The sequence below is a fragment of the Xylocopa sonorina genome, chromosome 4 (assembly GCF_050948175.1).
Source record: "Xylocopa sonorina isolate GNS202 chromosome 4, iyXylSono1_principal, whole genome shotgun sequence".
NCBI lineage: Eukaryota > Metazoa > Arthropoda > Insecta > Hymenoptera > Apidae > Xylocopa > Xylocopa sonorina.
In genome coordinates this window covers 6,838,078-6,852,581 of record NC_135196.1, presented here as the reverse complement: position 1 = coordinate 6,852,581, position 14,504 = coordinate 6,838,078, and the positions used below count along the sequence as shown (strand labels likewise).

At 44.0% G+C, this 14,504-nt stretch overlaps 1 protein-coding gene across 9 annotated transcripts in view; it reads right to left on the bottom strand.

Moving 5' to 3' along the window:
* Nrx-1 (neurexin 1) overlaps positions 1–14,504 on the bottom strand; it is a 345,279-nt gene that overhangs the window by 310,719 nt on the left and 20,056 nt on the right. For all 9 annotated transcript variants that reach the window (XM_076893320.1, XM_076893321.1, XM_076893322.1 and 6 more), the window contains exon 2: positions 11,080–11,127. In XM_076893320.1, the coding sequence (XP_076749435.1) occupies positions 11,080–11,127 (48 nt within the window). The remainder of the gene's footprint in view (positions 1–11,079; positions 11,128–14,504) is intronic.

Genomic DNA, 14,504 nt, shown 5'->3' with positions numbered 1-14,504 from the left:
CAACGTTCTATAAAAATCGAACGCACAGCAAAAATTAAATGCAACGCAAAGCTACCCTAGAAACAACACTACATTCAAACGCAATGAATGTCCAATATCAGAGACCCGACTCAGACACAGTTTAAAACGGTAAACTTTCAGGCCTCGTTCGAAAGGTCTCTTCGCAGAGGTCTCGTCGAGGGCAAAACGTACGAAACACGAGTATAAGTAACCGCGAGAACAGAATACCAACGCAGCGAGATGGCTTAAAAGGCGTCGTGTCGAGAAAAGAGCAGGTGGAAAATTGAGGAGAAAGACGAGGGAGCGAATCCTCTCGGCTGGCACGGTTTGCTTTGTACCATCTAACTCGTCTCCTGTTTCCAGCGAGGCTCGCCTCGCTGTCGCTGGGGCCATTGTCTTCGACCTGGCTACGTAGGTTTCCATCCTCGCGCCATGGGGAGACTGCTATCCCCAACCGTTGTCCGCTTCGTTCTCCACCAATCCTGGCTGCAACTCCGGGAACAGATCCAAGACGAAAATAGGTTAAGTCTCGAGTGGGTCAGAGGGCGCGCATGGGTCACGAGAAGCTCGTGAATCGCGTCGAAGAGTGGTGAACGCGAACGGTAGCAGCGTTGGGCGCTTCATTATCGAGTTGGATTGAATTCGGAAAAAGGTAACCAGCCAGTTGGAAAGCGAACTGTCTAGCAGGAGGTCGTCGAAGGATATGAGCCACTGACCCGTGTATAAACGGACGTTATGAATCCGTCGTTGGCTCGAAGGGAATATTCATTCGCGAGCCTTAGCCGTGGGCGCCTATTCCTCTTTTGGGATCGACGCATCGGTGTGGCCGCGTGTAGAGGAAATCGAGGGTGAGCAGAGGAGTCAGAGGGTGCGATAGAGCAGGGGTTAGGCGAAAACGGCGCGGCTCTGAGGCGTTCGCCACGGTCGAAGAACGATGGGAGGGAGAGACGCGCGGACTTCTATCTAACCGTGAGATCGAGAGGAAATCTTGAGATCGTCGAAGACGGGCTAGATTGCAACCATCTCGACGGGAAAGGACGACGACGGGGACGCGAGAGCGACGGGGGCTGGTAAGAGGGAGCGATCCGACTCCCTTTTCTACATCGCCCGATGAAACCCACGCGATTTACCTCGTAGCGCCGTCGTATCCGTGAAATAATGGATAACGCTTGGGATCTCTTTTCATATTCTCATCCTCCTCGCAGACGTGCCGTTCCGGTGAATTTCGGGAATAATCGGGGTTACCCGCTGCGGAGAGATTTCGATTACGATACCAGTGATAAGCTGCGTGGTGGATGTTCGATTTTTGGGAATTAAAACGACTCGATGACGCGTCGCGGGTCTCTTCGGTTATGCTGCATCTTGCGATGCTGTTACCATGAACTTTTAAATGTATTTTTCAATATCACGTATTAGATATTTGAAGGAAATTAGCTTTCTACAAATAAAACACATGACAAACTCTCGAGCAAAGACTTGTCGATAAACAAATAGTTTGTAATGAAAGCAATCACGACTAAACGGACTGTTCTATTCAAAATTGCATATCCGATATTTTGAAAGAGCCTAAGAGCGATTATCGTAACAATAATTTAGAGCAGTTCACTATCGTGCGAGTGCTGCGAGCATGATTCAAGGCAACGAACTTCTGGCCAATCCAAAGGCGAGGATTCCCTTAACGAAAGGATTCTTCACTGGCGCGGAGGAGCTGGAAGGATTCTCGAAAAGTACAGAGATAGAATTACGAGGGCGATGGAAGGAACGGGTGCGAGGCAGAGAAGGGAAGAGAGGAGAGTCGAGTGGCCATTCCACTCGGTAGGTTAAGGACACTGAAACGGAGATCTAAGGAGGCAGACCCGCGACAATAGAACCGTCAACCAATTGTTCAACTACTCGGGGCTCTTTGCGATAGTTCGACAGAATCAATAGACACGGAGCGTGTTCATTGAGGGGGAATTTAATTCGAGGAACATTTCGTCTGGAACACCATTGTAGTGTACACAAAATTTGGAACACGCCGCGGGTTCGCGCCAACGTAACTAATTTCTTCGACACCTTGCCTCAGAAAATGAATCTATAGAGAAACGTTTAATGTTTCTAAGAAAAATATATTGCAGTTACTTTCAATTTCGATTAAATGAAATAATTAGAACTGCTTCCTGGAGCACTGATGGAGACTGTGAAAGTGGTGAAATTTGTAAAACAAATGCTGGACGACCCCTAAGTTTTACTTGGCGAACAAAAAATAAAAATGGTACTTCCAAGTACCCAAATGTACTTGAAAATAATTATTCGTACATCCACAGAATCTTTAAAATGTTCTAACAATAATAACTACCCTTTATTCTCACTCCCTGTCACATTCGTTACTTTAAATCAATCGGAATTCTAGGATACTACGAACAATTCCAGAAGAGATGGATCGCGTATTTAAAAATGCCTCGATATCGAATACTTCATAAGTACTATTAAATATTTTATTACACAAATTAACGAATTCCTCGACAAAGCAAAGCTTCATCAACGTACTGCATCTCTGATAGACCACTAGCTCGATCCATCTCCCCCACAGAATTACCCTGCAGAAGGATGCGATTAAGCTCGTAAAGGTAACTCGCGCGCTCGAGCTTGCATCGGATCCACATTCAAAGTTATCGAGTCGCGCGATAATGCGACGGACGCCATCAGCAGTTTCGCAGGGCGGTTGCAGACGGGCTGCATCCAGCGGCTGTTCCGATCGCAGCTACGGATTTACGTATCAATCAATTCTTAATGGAGTCAAATTCCACAGCGGACAGACAATCGACGAGCAATCAGACATTCCGTACGAACGCATACTTTCGACGGTACCCGTCGTCCCGTATACCAGGCGTCCCGATAACGCTGCATTGCACCTCGAAATTATGCATTCGCCCCGATAAGATCCATCGGGTGAAATTTCAGCGATTGTAGAACCGAGTGCCCCTGCCCCCCTTTTCTCCTGGAGCCTCTCAACGTCCTGTCTCTCCGGCTCCTACGTCTCTACTCCTCGCCATTCCGCCCAGACGGCTCCTCTTTCCGCGATTCATCCTACAATCAGCCAACCGTCGTCTATCCCCGTCTCTCTTTCGCGCGAATCAACAGCACGAACCAGCTTCATGCAAATCGCCGAATCTCCGCATAATGTGCCCCGTAAGCCTGCCTACGGTTGTCTTAGCTCTTACGGAAAATGACGGCCAGCCACCCCCTGCGCACCCTCTTGGTGCACTTAAACGGCTCCTCGCGCCTCTGACGGTTCAACGTTCTTGGGATCCAAGGTGTACGCGCTCCACGTGGGATAACTTCGCCTACGAGATACCTCGTCGCGGATATAATTAGGTACGTGTAAATATTTCGCCACTGGCAAGTTATTCCGATGTGAACGAGGCCGGTGTTCCGGGGGGGCGGGAGTTGTTTAAACTCGCGCTTTAATGATTCTACAGTGGATTCCGCGGGGATAATTAAGTTTACTGGCTGAACGAGTTTATATCTCGTTTGTTGTACTTTCGAGATCAGGCTTGTTAACAGATTAGGATAATCAAGATCGTGGATAGATTCTTTACTTTTAGGTGAAGAGTGCTGGATGTATTTATAATTGAATCTAATTATAAATCTAATTATAAATGCATCCAGTTAATTTTATATTTTCTTCAATGCAGATTTCGTAATCGAATAAGAAGAGACATCGACTGTCGAGATCATAATAATATGTACATTAAAAATTCCATAAATCCCCTCGACTATTAGCTACTATAAAACGAAGAGTATTATAAAACTTACAATAAAACAATTATTAAACGCAAAATATATACGATGGCAAGCGTATCAGCGACTAAAGAGCTCCATTCGCATATCATTAAAACCTATTCAAGATTGTTGCACCAGCAAACCAGTTGTGAAACAGCTTTTTATGCGATCAACAGTGTGCTGAACCACAAAAACGACTTTCCACGATAAATTTATACACCCAACCGCGGTGGAAATTACAAAGGAAGGATATTTTCCTGGTCGTACGTGGGTAAAGCGGTGTCTGGCGTAAATTAATTGGTCGGAAAGAAAAGACGCGGCTTCGAGCGCGCTAAAAATGGTGACTTACTTCGTTGAGATACCGCGGAATGAAACCCAGCCGGACAATAGACGCCACGCTGTAGCCTGGGACTTCCTTTCGCTCTCCAGCATTCTTCTTTTGTTTTCCGTTGTCTCTTCTGGCACGTTCGCGACGTTTTCATTCGAACGAGCACACGCAACGCGTAAAACGACGCGAGACAAAAGTCGAGAACGACGTGGCGAATTCGGGGGGTGGCGCACCACCCTGGAGAACAGTAGCGGAAGCGACGCGATTGCAGCACAGGCGGTCATTGCGCGAGCTTGAATGAAAGAATTTCTTATTTACGTGCACAAACGAGTCTTCAAGAACCAGTGTATGGATTTTTGTATCGAACGAGAAAGAAGAATTTATTTTATTTCGATGAACATCGCGTACGTCTACGAACCATCTCCGTCGAAATTCTCCTCGAGACTGACTGTCGTAAGCGATCGTCGAGCAAGTACATCGCGTCCGAAACATCGTTATCGAACATTTCAGAAACGTGGCTCGAGGGCAGAAACATAAACAGTAGACGATTCGTAGAATCGTATTTCTTACATTAGTAGATTTTCGTGTGACGCAAATTCTTAGAATGCGTTGAAAGGATTGCGAGAACTGGTTTTGTACGTGTTGTTTATAGCGTACAGTTGTTTTCTTCGTGGCTATCGATTTCTTCCGAGTTTACACACGTTTGAGGAACCACAAAAATTCTCGTGTATTCTTCTTTGGAGTTTCGCAATGATCGCAAGAGTTCTCGTGTTTTCATTATTGTTATTTAAAGCTGGCCACTGAGTAAAATTCGATTTTCTGTAACACGAATCCATAGAATGCGTAACGTCGAACGGAAATCTACTGCAATCAAAATTAAAACTGTTATAATTAGTATTACAGTGTTTTCTTCGTTCCTATCGAGTTCTTCTATTTCCACATCCGACCGCTTTTAATACTACGATTTGAGTACGTGTTATTCAAAGAAAAATAGCATTCCAAGTGAAAAATCGATTTCCCCCGCGAAGTCCAACGATATTAAATATTTGATTCACTTCTCAGACACCACGTAACAATTTCCACGCTTCGTTGGAATTAAATTTCAGTATATTGCACACTCGTGATACGAAAGACGCGAGAATCGCGAACAGACTGCGATTCACGTCCGTCGCTTTTATAAAATTTCCAAACTGTTCAACGCGAAACGCTAACAGAATTTATTCTCGCGACGCACCCCTCAGTCGCGATTACCCAGGTTGCGACTGCGATTAATTTGTAATTTAATATCAACGTATCGCGGTCGACGAAACGCGACGTTTTTCACGGCGATGGTTCTTTTGCGGGACACACGCGCGAAGAGACGAGCAAACAGCGAACGCGACGGACGCTTCGAGCGCGACGATGACCGCCAAAAACGTTTATCCAAGCATCATCGTTTAGGAGATCGGATTGAAACGAGTGCGAGCGAATAAATATGGATTTGGTATCAACGCGAATTTGGCGGTGTCGCACTCCACGGACGCTTTTCAGCGATTTTAATGGATGCGTGCGAGGGACCGTCAAATTTTAATTTCCGTATTTCTAGAATTAACTTCGTGCCAACGGTTATTCAGGATATTACACGAATTACGATCTTCCTTTCGCGTTTATTAAAATTTATGCTGAAAAGAAGAGGAAAATTTGTATTTCATATACCGTTGGTTTCGAAAAGCGTTTTGAATGTCGGCAAAATTCGTGTCTCTATGGTAGGCAGCCGTGGTGGCAGCCAAGTGAATCAAATGAAAGGTAATCGTGGAAATTTTGTGTACGGTTATTTAAATACTAAAAAGGCAAACGACGAAGAGTGAGCTCGTAATACGCCACGAAATATATTTATTTAAAGTCGTACGAGTAAAGTAATGACATTTTTGCAGAAGATCAGTGCGATTTATCGTTCGATCCACGGCTATGAACACTTTCGACAGCCATGAGATATAAAAGGTGGTCATACACGACGGTCTTCGTCCGTTTCGTATAAAACGAACGATATTACGCGATGGATCGATGGATTGAATCCGTTCCAAGCTTTAAAATGCTGTGTACTGTTAATCGATCCGACGGAAATTACGTGTCCGCTTTGGTGCGCGGTGCCATTTTAGAACTAGAGGGTGCTGGGTGCCCTCCCAGCCTGCAAATTGAATTTCAAAGTCGTTCTGCTACGTTGGTTAACTAACAGTGTCGATACTTGCGACGTGCAATACTGCAGGTACCATTGCTGCGCAACAGAGAAACGAATATCCACTTTTGGTAGAAAAAGGAACCTTTCAACGGAGTAAATTTCGATTCTGAGGCTCGATGTATTTTCTCTGTCCGTGGATAACAGGGGTGGAGGTTTTTAATTAATTGAAGCCACGCTAGGAATATTTTCAAACTTCTTGCTTCACGTGGTTCATTAAAAATGTGTAACCACTCGTGGATCATTAAAAAAGTTAAGATATTTAATACCTAAAAAGTACCATACGCTCATTTCTAGTATTGTAATGCTCTTTTTCAATTTTTAGAGTATACGCAATAAATGTGATTTTTAGTGTTTTACTTTTTCTGTGTTTTATTGCTTTTAATTTGATTCACGATAATAGCTAAAAGCAATCGTGCAACTATTGCTGTAAAATCTATAAATTAGCAATAATGGGAATCATAGATCTTCATGTTTTGTGCATTTGAAAGAGATACGAAGAACGATCGATTATCACTCTCTTGATACATAGTAACGACACAGTAACTCAGACTCAAAGAAAGTTTTATACGCGAAGAGCTGAGTTACAGTTCCATTGTCGTATCGCTTTAATAATAGGGAATTTATCGAATAGCAGCACTGACTACAGATGGCATAACTGCTGCAGCTACTGCTGTTAATTGCTACTCTTACATCATGTCCTAAGGCGATTATGTACATAAGTATCACTGAGCCTTAATCCAACACTGACCTGTATTCCTCTGAACTAAGATAAAATAACATCGAATTTTACGCGAGTTATAAACTTCCAATTTCTACGGCCGTTCGTATCGATTCTGAACTACACAGTACCTTCGAGCTAACAACATAGAATCCCAAAAATATCTACGAAAATTATGTACGAAATTCATAAAAATAAATTCAGAAAATTCCACGTTAAATACGTGGAACTATAAATTTCAAATAGAAAGATAAAGTAGAAAGGAAAGAAGAAATTAATTTCCACGAAATCGCTGTCATTGCTGGCGACTTTCGCGCAGAATATTTTTCTACGACCATCCAGAGGATCGCAAAGGGGACGTTTCCGGGGGATCGCGACCGTTTCCGGCAGCTGCTCCTCTCTCGAGTAGATCAATGTAATCGTAGACTTCTCAAAATGAAGAAAACGGGAAACAGTATGCGCCGCACTTGCCCCATTTTCTTTCGACCGGGTAAGATTACTCGATACGCGTATCCGAGTCCCCTTCAAGTACCCAGCTACGAGTTGCAGAAGCCTCGAATCGTCAAGATTCTTTTCCCAGTTTCGCTAACTGTTCTCGACATCGTCGCAGGGATTATGTCGTCGAGCACGATAAAGCAGCGTCGAGTATCAAGTTCAGTCTTTGCAGTTAACCGATTTCAGATGGGATCGCAGCGTCAGGAAAGCATCGAAGAATGCTTTTCGTCCATCGATATGGCAAACTGAACAATTTCGTAAACGATAATCTCTTTATCATAGGCTGTATTCAAATGAAAAGATTAAAAGGGTAACTATATGAAATATAAAATGTAAAATAGTTACTTCGAGATAATCAGACAATAAACAACTGAGCTTAAAGTTCCATCTATTCAATAAATAGATTCATATAGGACAGAGACTTACAACTTCCTCCATCTAGCCTCTGAATTAACCCCTAAACTAGGTCTCGCGTATTGCAAGGATTTCTATATCGCACGCGACTCAAAAGAAGTTTCAAACCGTTCTACTTGTACACGACGAACTCTCCAAAGTGCTACCAGTACCTATCCAAGTAACAGGTAAAAATACGAGTCTCGAGTCCGCTTCTTAAAACCCCTGCGCGGGAGCGCATCCTCTTCCCGTCAGCCACCCCAGCCCGCTCTTACCTCGCTCGAATGGACACGCGAAATTAATTAACATTCGCCTCTGCTAACGTTTAAATCCGACGAGCCCTCTCTCTCTCTCTCTCTCGCTCTTAAAGGGCGGATGGTTTCTAAGAACGCGAGATTGATGTCAGGTGGTGGTAGACGGCAACAAAATGGCTGAATAATTTAACGCTTGGCGAGTTTTACATGCGAGAAACGTCGGTGGTATTCAGCTCGCCCAGAAGTCGCTGGTAGGCGCGGCGAGTGCGCGCTGGTGAACGAGAAATCTGCGGTCTTAACGGTGAAAGGGTTGAAAGCGCACTTAACCCGGAGGACATCGAGTTGTAAAAGGCATCGCGGCGCCATTGACGTATATACACACACGTAGACGAACCTGTAACCCGGTTCACCCGCGAAAGCATCACTCGATACGAGTCGCGCGGGCCTAAACCGTGTTTACAATGCATCATCAGTTTTATGATCGACGCCGCATTACCCAGCCACGGTCCATTTCCTTTAACGAACGCTCCTGCGGCGCCTCTATCGCGCGCCATTTGTCGAATCACACTTTCGCCGCTCAGAAACCACCCGGCCAGGCAATTTGTTTTCATTTTCTGTTAACGACTCGGCCAGCCCCCTCTGGTCCCTCCCGTGGCCCACTTTTCACGGGACTACGAGCAGCGCGCGGACCCTTCGAAAGTGTGCAATCCTTTCTGAACGATCGATCTTGGCCGACGTCGCTACCCACCAACGGCGGTTCATTTCGTAGAGGAGCGTTCCAACGTGCGATTTATGATACGCATCGGCGTAAATTTCGCTTAGCTACAGATGGATGAAGATAGATAACGCCAGCGCTGTAATATCGTCGATTGTTAAGGGAAAGGGTGCGTCTCCGTGGGATATGGCAATTAACGTTTCAGTCGTTGCAGCTACCTGTCAGTTTGGATCTAAAATAACTATGTTAAATGTCAGATATAATTATTATAGAACGTTAAATTGCAATCTTGATAAAAACTACAACTTCAAATGTAAATATACAAATTTTCATCAGTAAAATACTAGATCCAGTAGAGTATCGGGGGTTCACGTGAACCACTGATGGTTTCACTGCTAAGGATCTACGTGGCAGCGGGACACATTGTTCTGTCGATTCGTCAAAGGGATAGGATGCAACGCGAGACGCGGAGGACACGAGGAACATCGGTAGCTCGACTGGGAAATCGGGGATTCAATTTTCTCTGGATCCCGAAATTTCGTTCCGCTGGGTAGAAGCAACGCTTCGAATAATTCCGCGTGCGCCTGCAGTTTGGTGTCACCGGGAAAACAGACGATGGAACGTGTAATATTATTGCTCTGGAGCAAATCACAACAGCACGCCAGACGACGGTACGCGGCGTATCGTTATTCCAGCTAGCGTACGGTGCATCTGACGCAATGCAGTCGTATGCACCGCGCGCACACACACACACAGGTACTCGCGTGGCGTTGTTTTGCGAATTTCCCCTGTCGTTTTCAACTTTACTCGGCCGTTATCCACCGCCGCGTTTCCCTGCGAGTCGATTCTTCTCTGCGCCTTGTCGCGCGTCTGAATATCCTTCTACTCTTCGACATTGATCCTGCGTATATCCTGGGTCAACGAATCGACGCGAAACGCGTGCGATATTATCGGTTCTACTTCCAAGCGCATTTCAAATATTTCGCTACCTTCATGGTACAGCTCGTATTATTATTTTTTTTTTCAACAGCAGAAACGAAAATCAATTTCCTGGTAATAACCGTTTTTCATTTCTGAAAGTCAGCGTACGTTTAATTGAAACGGATGCGTTGCACGGAATTTGAACGCGAATCGAATTACTAGATATCGTTTCCCCATTAATTTATTTGGCTCTATTTGATGGCCAGCTGCGCCGATGTTAAACCTTTCGTTGAAATAGAATTATTAAAAGTTCGTTCGTTATCAGATTTCTTCCCAACACACTGGCCGTATTCAATTTTGTGGCAATAAAATACAAGCTACAAAGCTTCCTCGTGCAAAACTTGAGAAAATCTGTTTCCTTTTCGATATACTCTGATCAAAATATAATTCTTCACTGAGAACCTACAAAGGTACCTTTGAAATTCATCGTCCAGTATCGTAACGTGGTACAAAATGGACGCTCCTCCGGTGTTAGCACGTTAGACGACGGAGGAACGTTCATCGTAACGGCGCGGCGCTCAATTCCAGGCAAACGGGCGGGAATTGCATCGTATACATCGTAGTAGACCGTGGGCAGGCTATCATTTGCCAGTGTCCCGCAAATCTCGCTCATTTTCAGCCGCATAATCACTCATTGAACAATCCTACGGGCAATCGGCCGGCCAAGTTCGGTAATAGGCCCGTAAGACGGGCACACAGGACGATAACTGCGCGCATTCCCCCGTGTTACATTCAATCCGGTGCGGCCCGAATTGCTATTCGCAAACAACGCGCGGTTTCTGCATACATGCATCGAACGTGCGGTTAATTACGATCGTCTGCCGGCGTGCGTTCACGCGTGTACCATTGCGCGCCTGTGTACCGAGCGGCGAATGAAGTCGGGCTCAGCCGCGTTATCGAGGCCCTATTAATTGGATCCGGGTAATTCGATTACATAAGAAAGACGTCTCTCTGAATACCCACAAATTCATCCGCGCGAGCTTCTTTCCTTGGCCAAACGACGCGATACGACGTCCACGGACGACGCCACGCGTGGAGTCGATCGTCGATTCTATCGTTACGCGCCCTTTAAAATGTAAATTTCGTGTACAGATAGCTTGGTTTTTGTATGCGTAACGACTGTTGGGTTCGTTGGTTTAAGTTACGGGTAGAAACGAGAAATGGAGAGCAGGAAGCAGCGTTTTCCTGGTATGAGAGCCTCTCTGTACTTACCCTCGGCGATTTGCGTTTGACACCCTCGACGCATGGAAATCCACCGCACTGTAACAGCAAGGATAGAAGTATGTTAATGTTTTGGGTGAGATGAAAGACGGAGGGGAGGAGAATACGATGGGTTTAATGTATTCCATCATTTTGTGGTGGTCTTTCTGTATATCTTTTGGTTAATTGTTATCGAAAGGTGATGTAAAAATTGTATGCGAAACACCCTGTATTTCTTTGTGGTAGTCGAAAGGACATTAAAAACTGAGCAAATAAGTGTTAAGGTATGATAGGGTTACAATGAGTATTTATCGAGATATTTGGAATGAAAGTTTCATCTTCAATGGTGTCTGAATTATTGACCATTACTACTGACAGCACTCGTACTTTCTAAAAGGCAACCACAAATGAGATAATCTGACTTTCTTCGTGTATATATATTGTAACTAGTTTGATAATTTGTATTAACATTTTTATTTTGATATTTGGAATGAAAATTGTATCTTAAGTGGAGTTCAAATTATTGACCTATACTACTGATAGCTTAGAAGTCTCCTGAGAAGCATCAATTTAAATGTCTTCTCGATAACTCACATTTATAATAACTTGATATATGATGTGTTATAGTCAGTTTGAAATGTTGTTACTTATCATTCGACAATTTGCATTAACATTTCAATTCTATGGAAGATGAAAGACTTACAACCTATACCTTGCTTCTTTCACCTTCCATACTTCTGAAAACTCAGTGTACCCTGTACTTTCCTATAAATACACAGACAATTTCATAACCCACGCATAATTTATCGTTGCATGAACAAACTTCGATATCACACTGCCCTTGAAAATCTCTAAAATTCGATACGTTCATAGAACTGGCTACCACGACCCCAAACTAGAGTTCATAAATTCTGAATAAAGCTATTATCGACGACACAATTCCCATTACACGGCATTTCACAATAAAGCCGATCAATTGAAGTACTTCAGCACCGATCATTCTCCACGTAGCAGAATCTCTTTCGCACGGAACTTGCGTGAATGCCGCCGTCACATTTTGTAGCGCGTTGTGCCTGTTCCTCCTCAAAGATGTACGACACTCCATGAGAAAAGATTATTCGATGATCTCCCCCAGGCCTGGCATCTTCAGTTAGAAAGAGGGATACCTTCAAAGAGCTTACAATGCGATTTTGGGAAAACGCTTTTCCATCCCCGACCATGCTCGTCCCCCCCTCGTGTTATCGCTGTACACACGTGTCAGCCTTGTCATACCTGTCGGTGTGCGTGACAAGATAAGATTGCATCCGTCGAGGTTGAATCGTCGCGTCCAAAAATTGTTCCAAGGCTACGATACGTACGACTCGCGATTTTATTAATTAAAATCTTTACTCCAATCCGGTACCTAAAATTGGCCCGATCAAATATTTCACGAGTCGTGCATTATTGCTTCAGACGATAATTCCGTTCCGGTTATGGCTGCCCTCCATTAATATCGAAACGCTATCGTTGTCATCGTGAACGTTCTTATTATCGAATTCGCATTGTTCTTGGTACAATAACGGCCCCTCAATAATTAATTATCGAATACGTTGGGAATATTGCGGAGGAAATTAAAGCGGAACGACTTCGGTTCTTTCTTGGATTAGCGCGATTTCTGCGAAATCTTTGCGGATTAAAATTTGTCTGCCTTTATTAATCAAAGGGAATTTAATAACGGGAAAAAGTTCTAAAATTACGCAGTTTAATTTATTACTCGAAATTTCCGTTTCACGTTCCACGCATCATCGTTCTCTCGTCTCGCAAAACTCAGAAACGTCACTTGTACCACTGGCAACGTTATAAAAACCCAGGACGCGCGTTAACCCCGAGCTATTTAACGTCTCGTCGTCGAGGCGCAGCTTTATTATACGATAAATAATTTAGCTGCTCCTCGCGAATGCTTTGATACTCTGCATGCATACGATGCACACCCCGATCGAACCACCCACGGCTCCCTTTCATGGCACGCCCATTACGGACGTACACAGATTACACACAAAACAGATATAAAAGGCAAACCACGTTACAAAGACGACCGCTTACAATGGCCGTCGTAAACCTGCTTGCTAATAAGCTTACACAAAATTGCAATCGCGAAGAAGATGACTCCTCATGCTACATTAACTCGATGATACATTGGTTTCGCTAAATTTCTGCGTGTTTCTCCAGCTTTTACCCTCTGTTGGAAGTCGATGCGTGAAATAAAAGCTCGATGGTATTCTATTTGAACGAACGTCCTTAATATTTAGACTTAGAAGGACGTCTATGCGTTGTGAGCGTTATACGAACAGTGAAGACACTCGATAGAAAATCTAAGGTCCTCTTGCTTAAAAAAAATGGCGGCATAAAGTCTGCACGCGGTTCTCTTTTAAGTCCTTAAGTGTAGACAGTTGGAGGTTCGCTCGAATCGATTAACACTTTTCTCTATCATTTTTATTCCCATTTTTAAGGAACTTCCAATCATCATTGACGAAGATATTGTGTATGCTAGAATCAACGTAAAAAATGGCACACATCATAACAATGATGTCACATTTCTTTCTGTACAATCTTCAGCAGTATTTTGCAGAAACTCTGAACAGTGGTTCCAAAAGCCAGAACAACCACCTCTTTCAGAACTATTTAGAAAACATTTAGATCTACGTTGTACCAAAATTGTATCGCTGTCATCGAGAAGATTGTCTGACGAACGAAATTCATCAGAATGGAGGTTATGTCACCATGTTCGATGACGTAACATGACTGAGGCGAACTAACAGGGTTCCGCAAGTGTAATCCGCGCGCAGGCAATCCTTCCATCGGAAGGATTATTTAAAACAATAGTGTCGCGTCCCGGTTTATCAGAAACTTTCGTCTTCGTACGAGCGATTTAATTCCGTCGCGAAAAATGGCCCCGTTTCAATTCGCCCTCGCAGAGCGTGGATTTCGGAAATCCGCTTACAAGATTCGCGTCCGGCGGTTCTTTTTGTTTTGAAAATTCAACCGCCGGGGCAAACGCAAAGCTCGCCCCGTTAGACGAAGGAGACTTGGCCGAATTCCATCGCCGAGTCAAACGCCGGATTAACCCTCTCGCGTTTGTAGACGAGACGTTTTCGTGCACAAATTCTGGACCGTCCCGTTCTTTTCAGTGAACCCTTGTTTGGCATTTAGTCAGCCACGCGAATGCTTCAATCCTTGTCCTTTCTTTGGAATCGAAAAAAAAAATTTGTTGGAATCGAATTAGTTGGAGCGAATGAAGTGGAATTTGGAATACAATTAAGTAATTGATATGGAAATATGTATAATACGAATCTTAAACGATTCACTTTGCTACGTTGAACTCTCTCTAAACTGTTGTTAATTACCATTCGAACTTTTCTAATTCGATTCCAGTTAAATATTGCCGCGCCATCAAAACT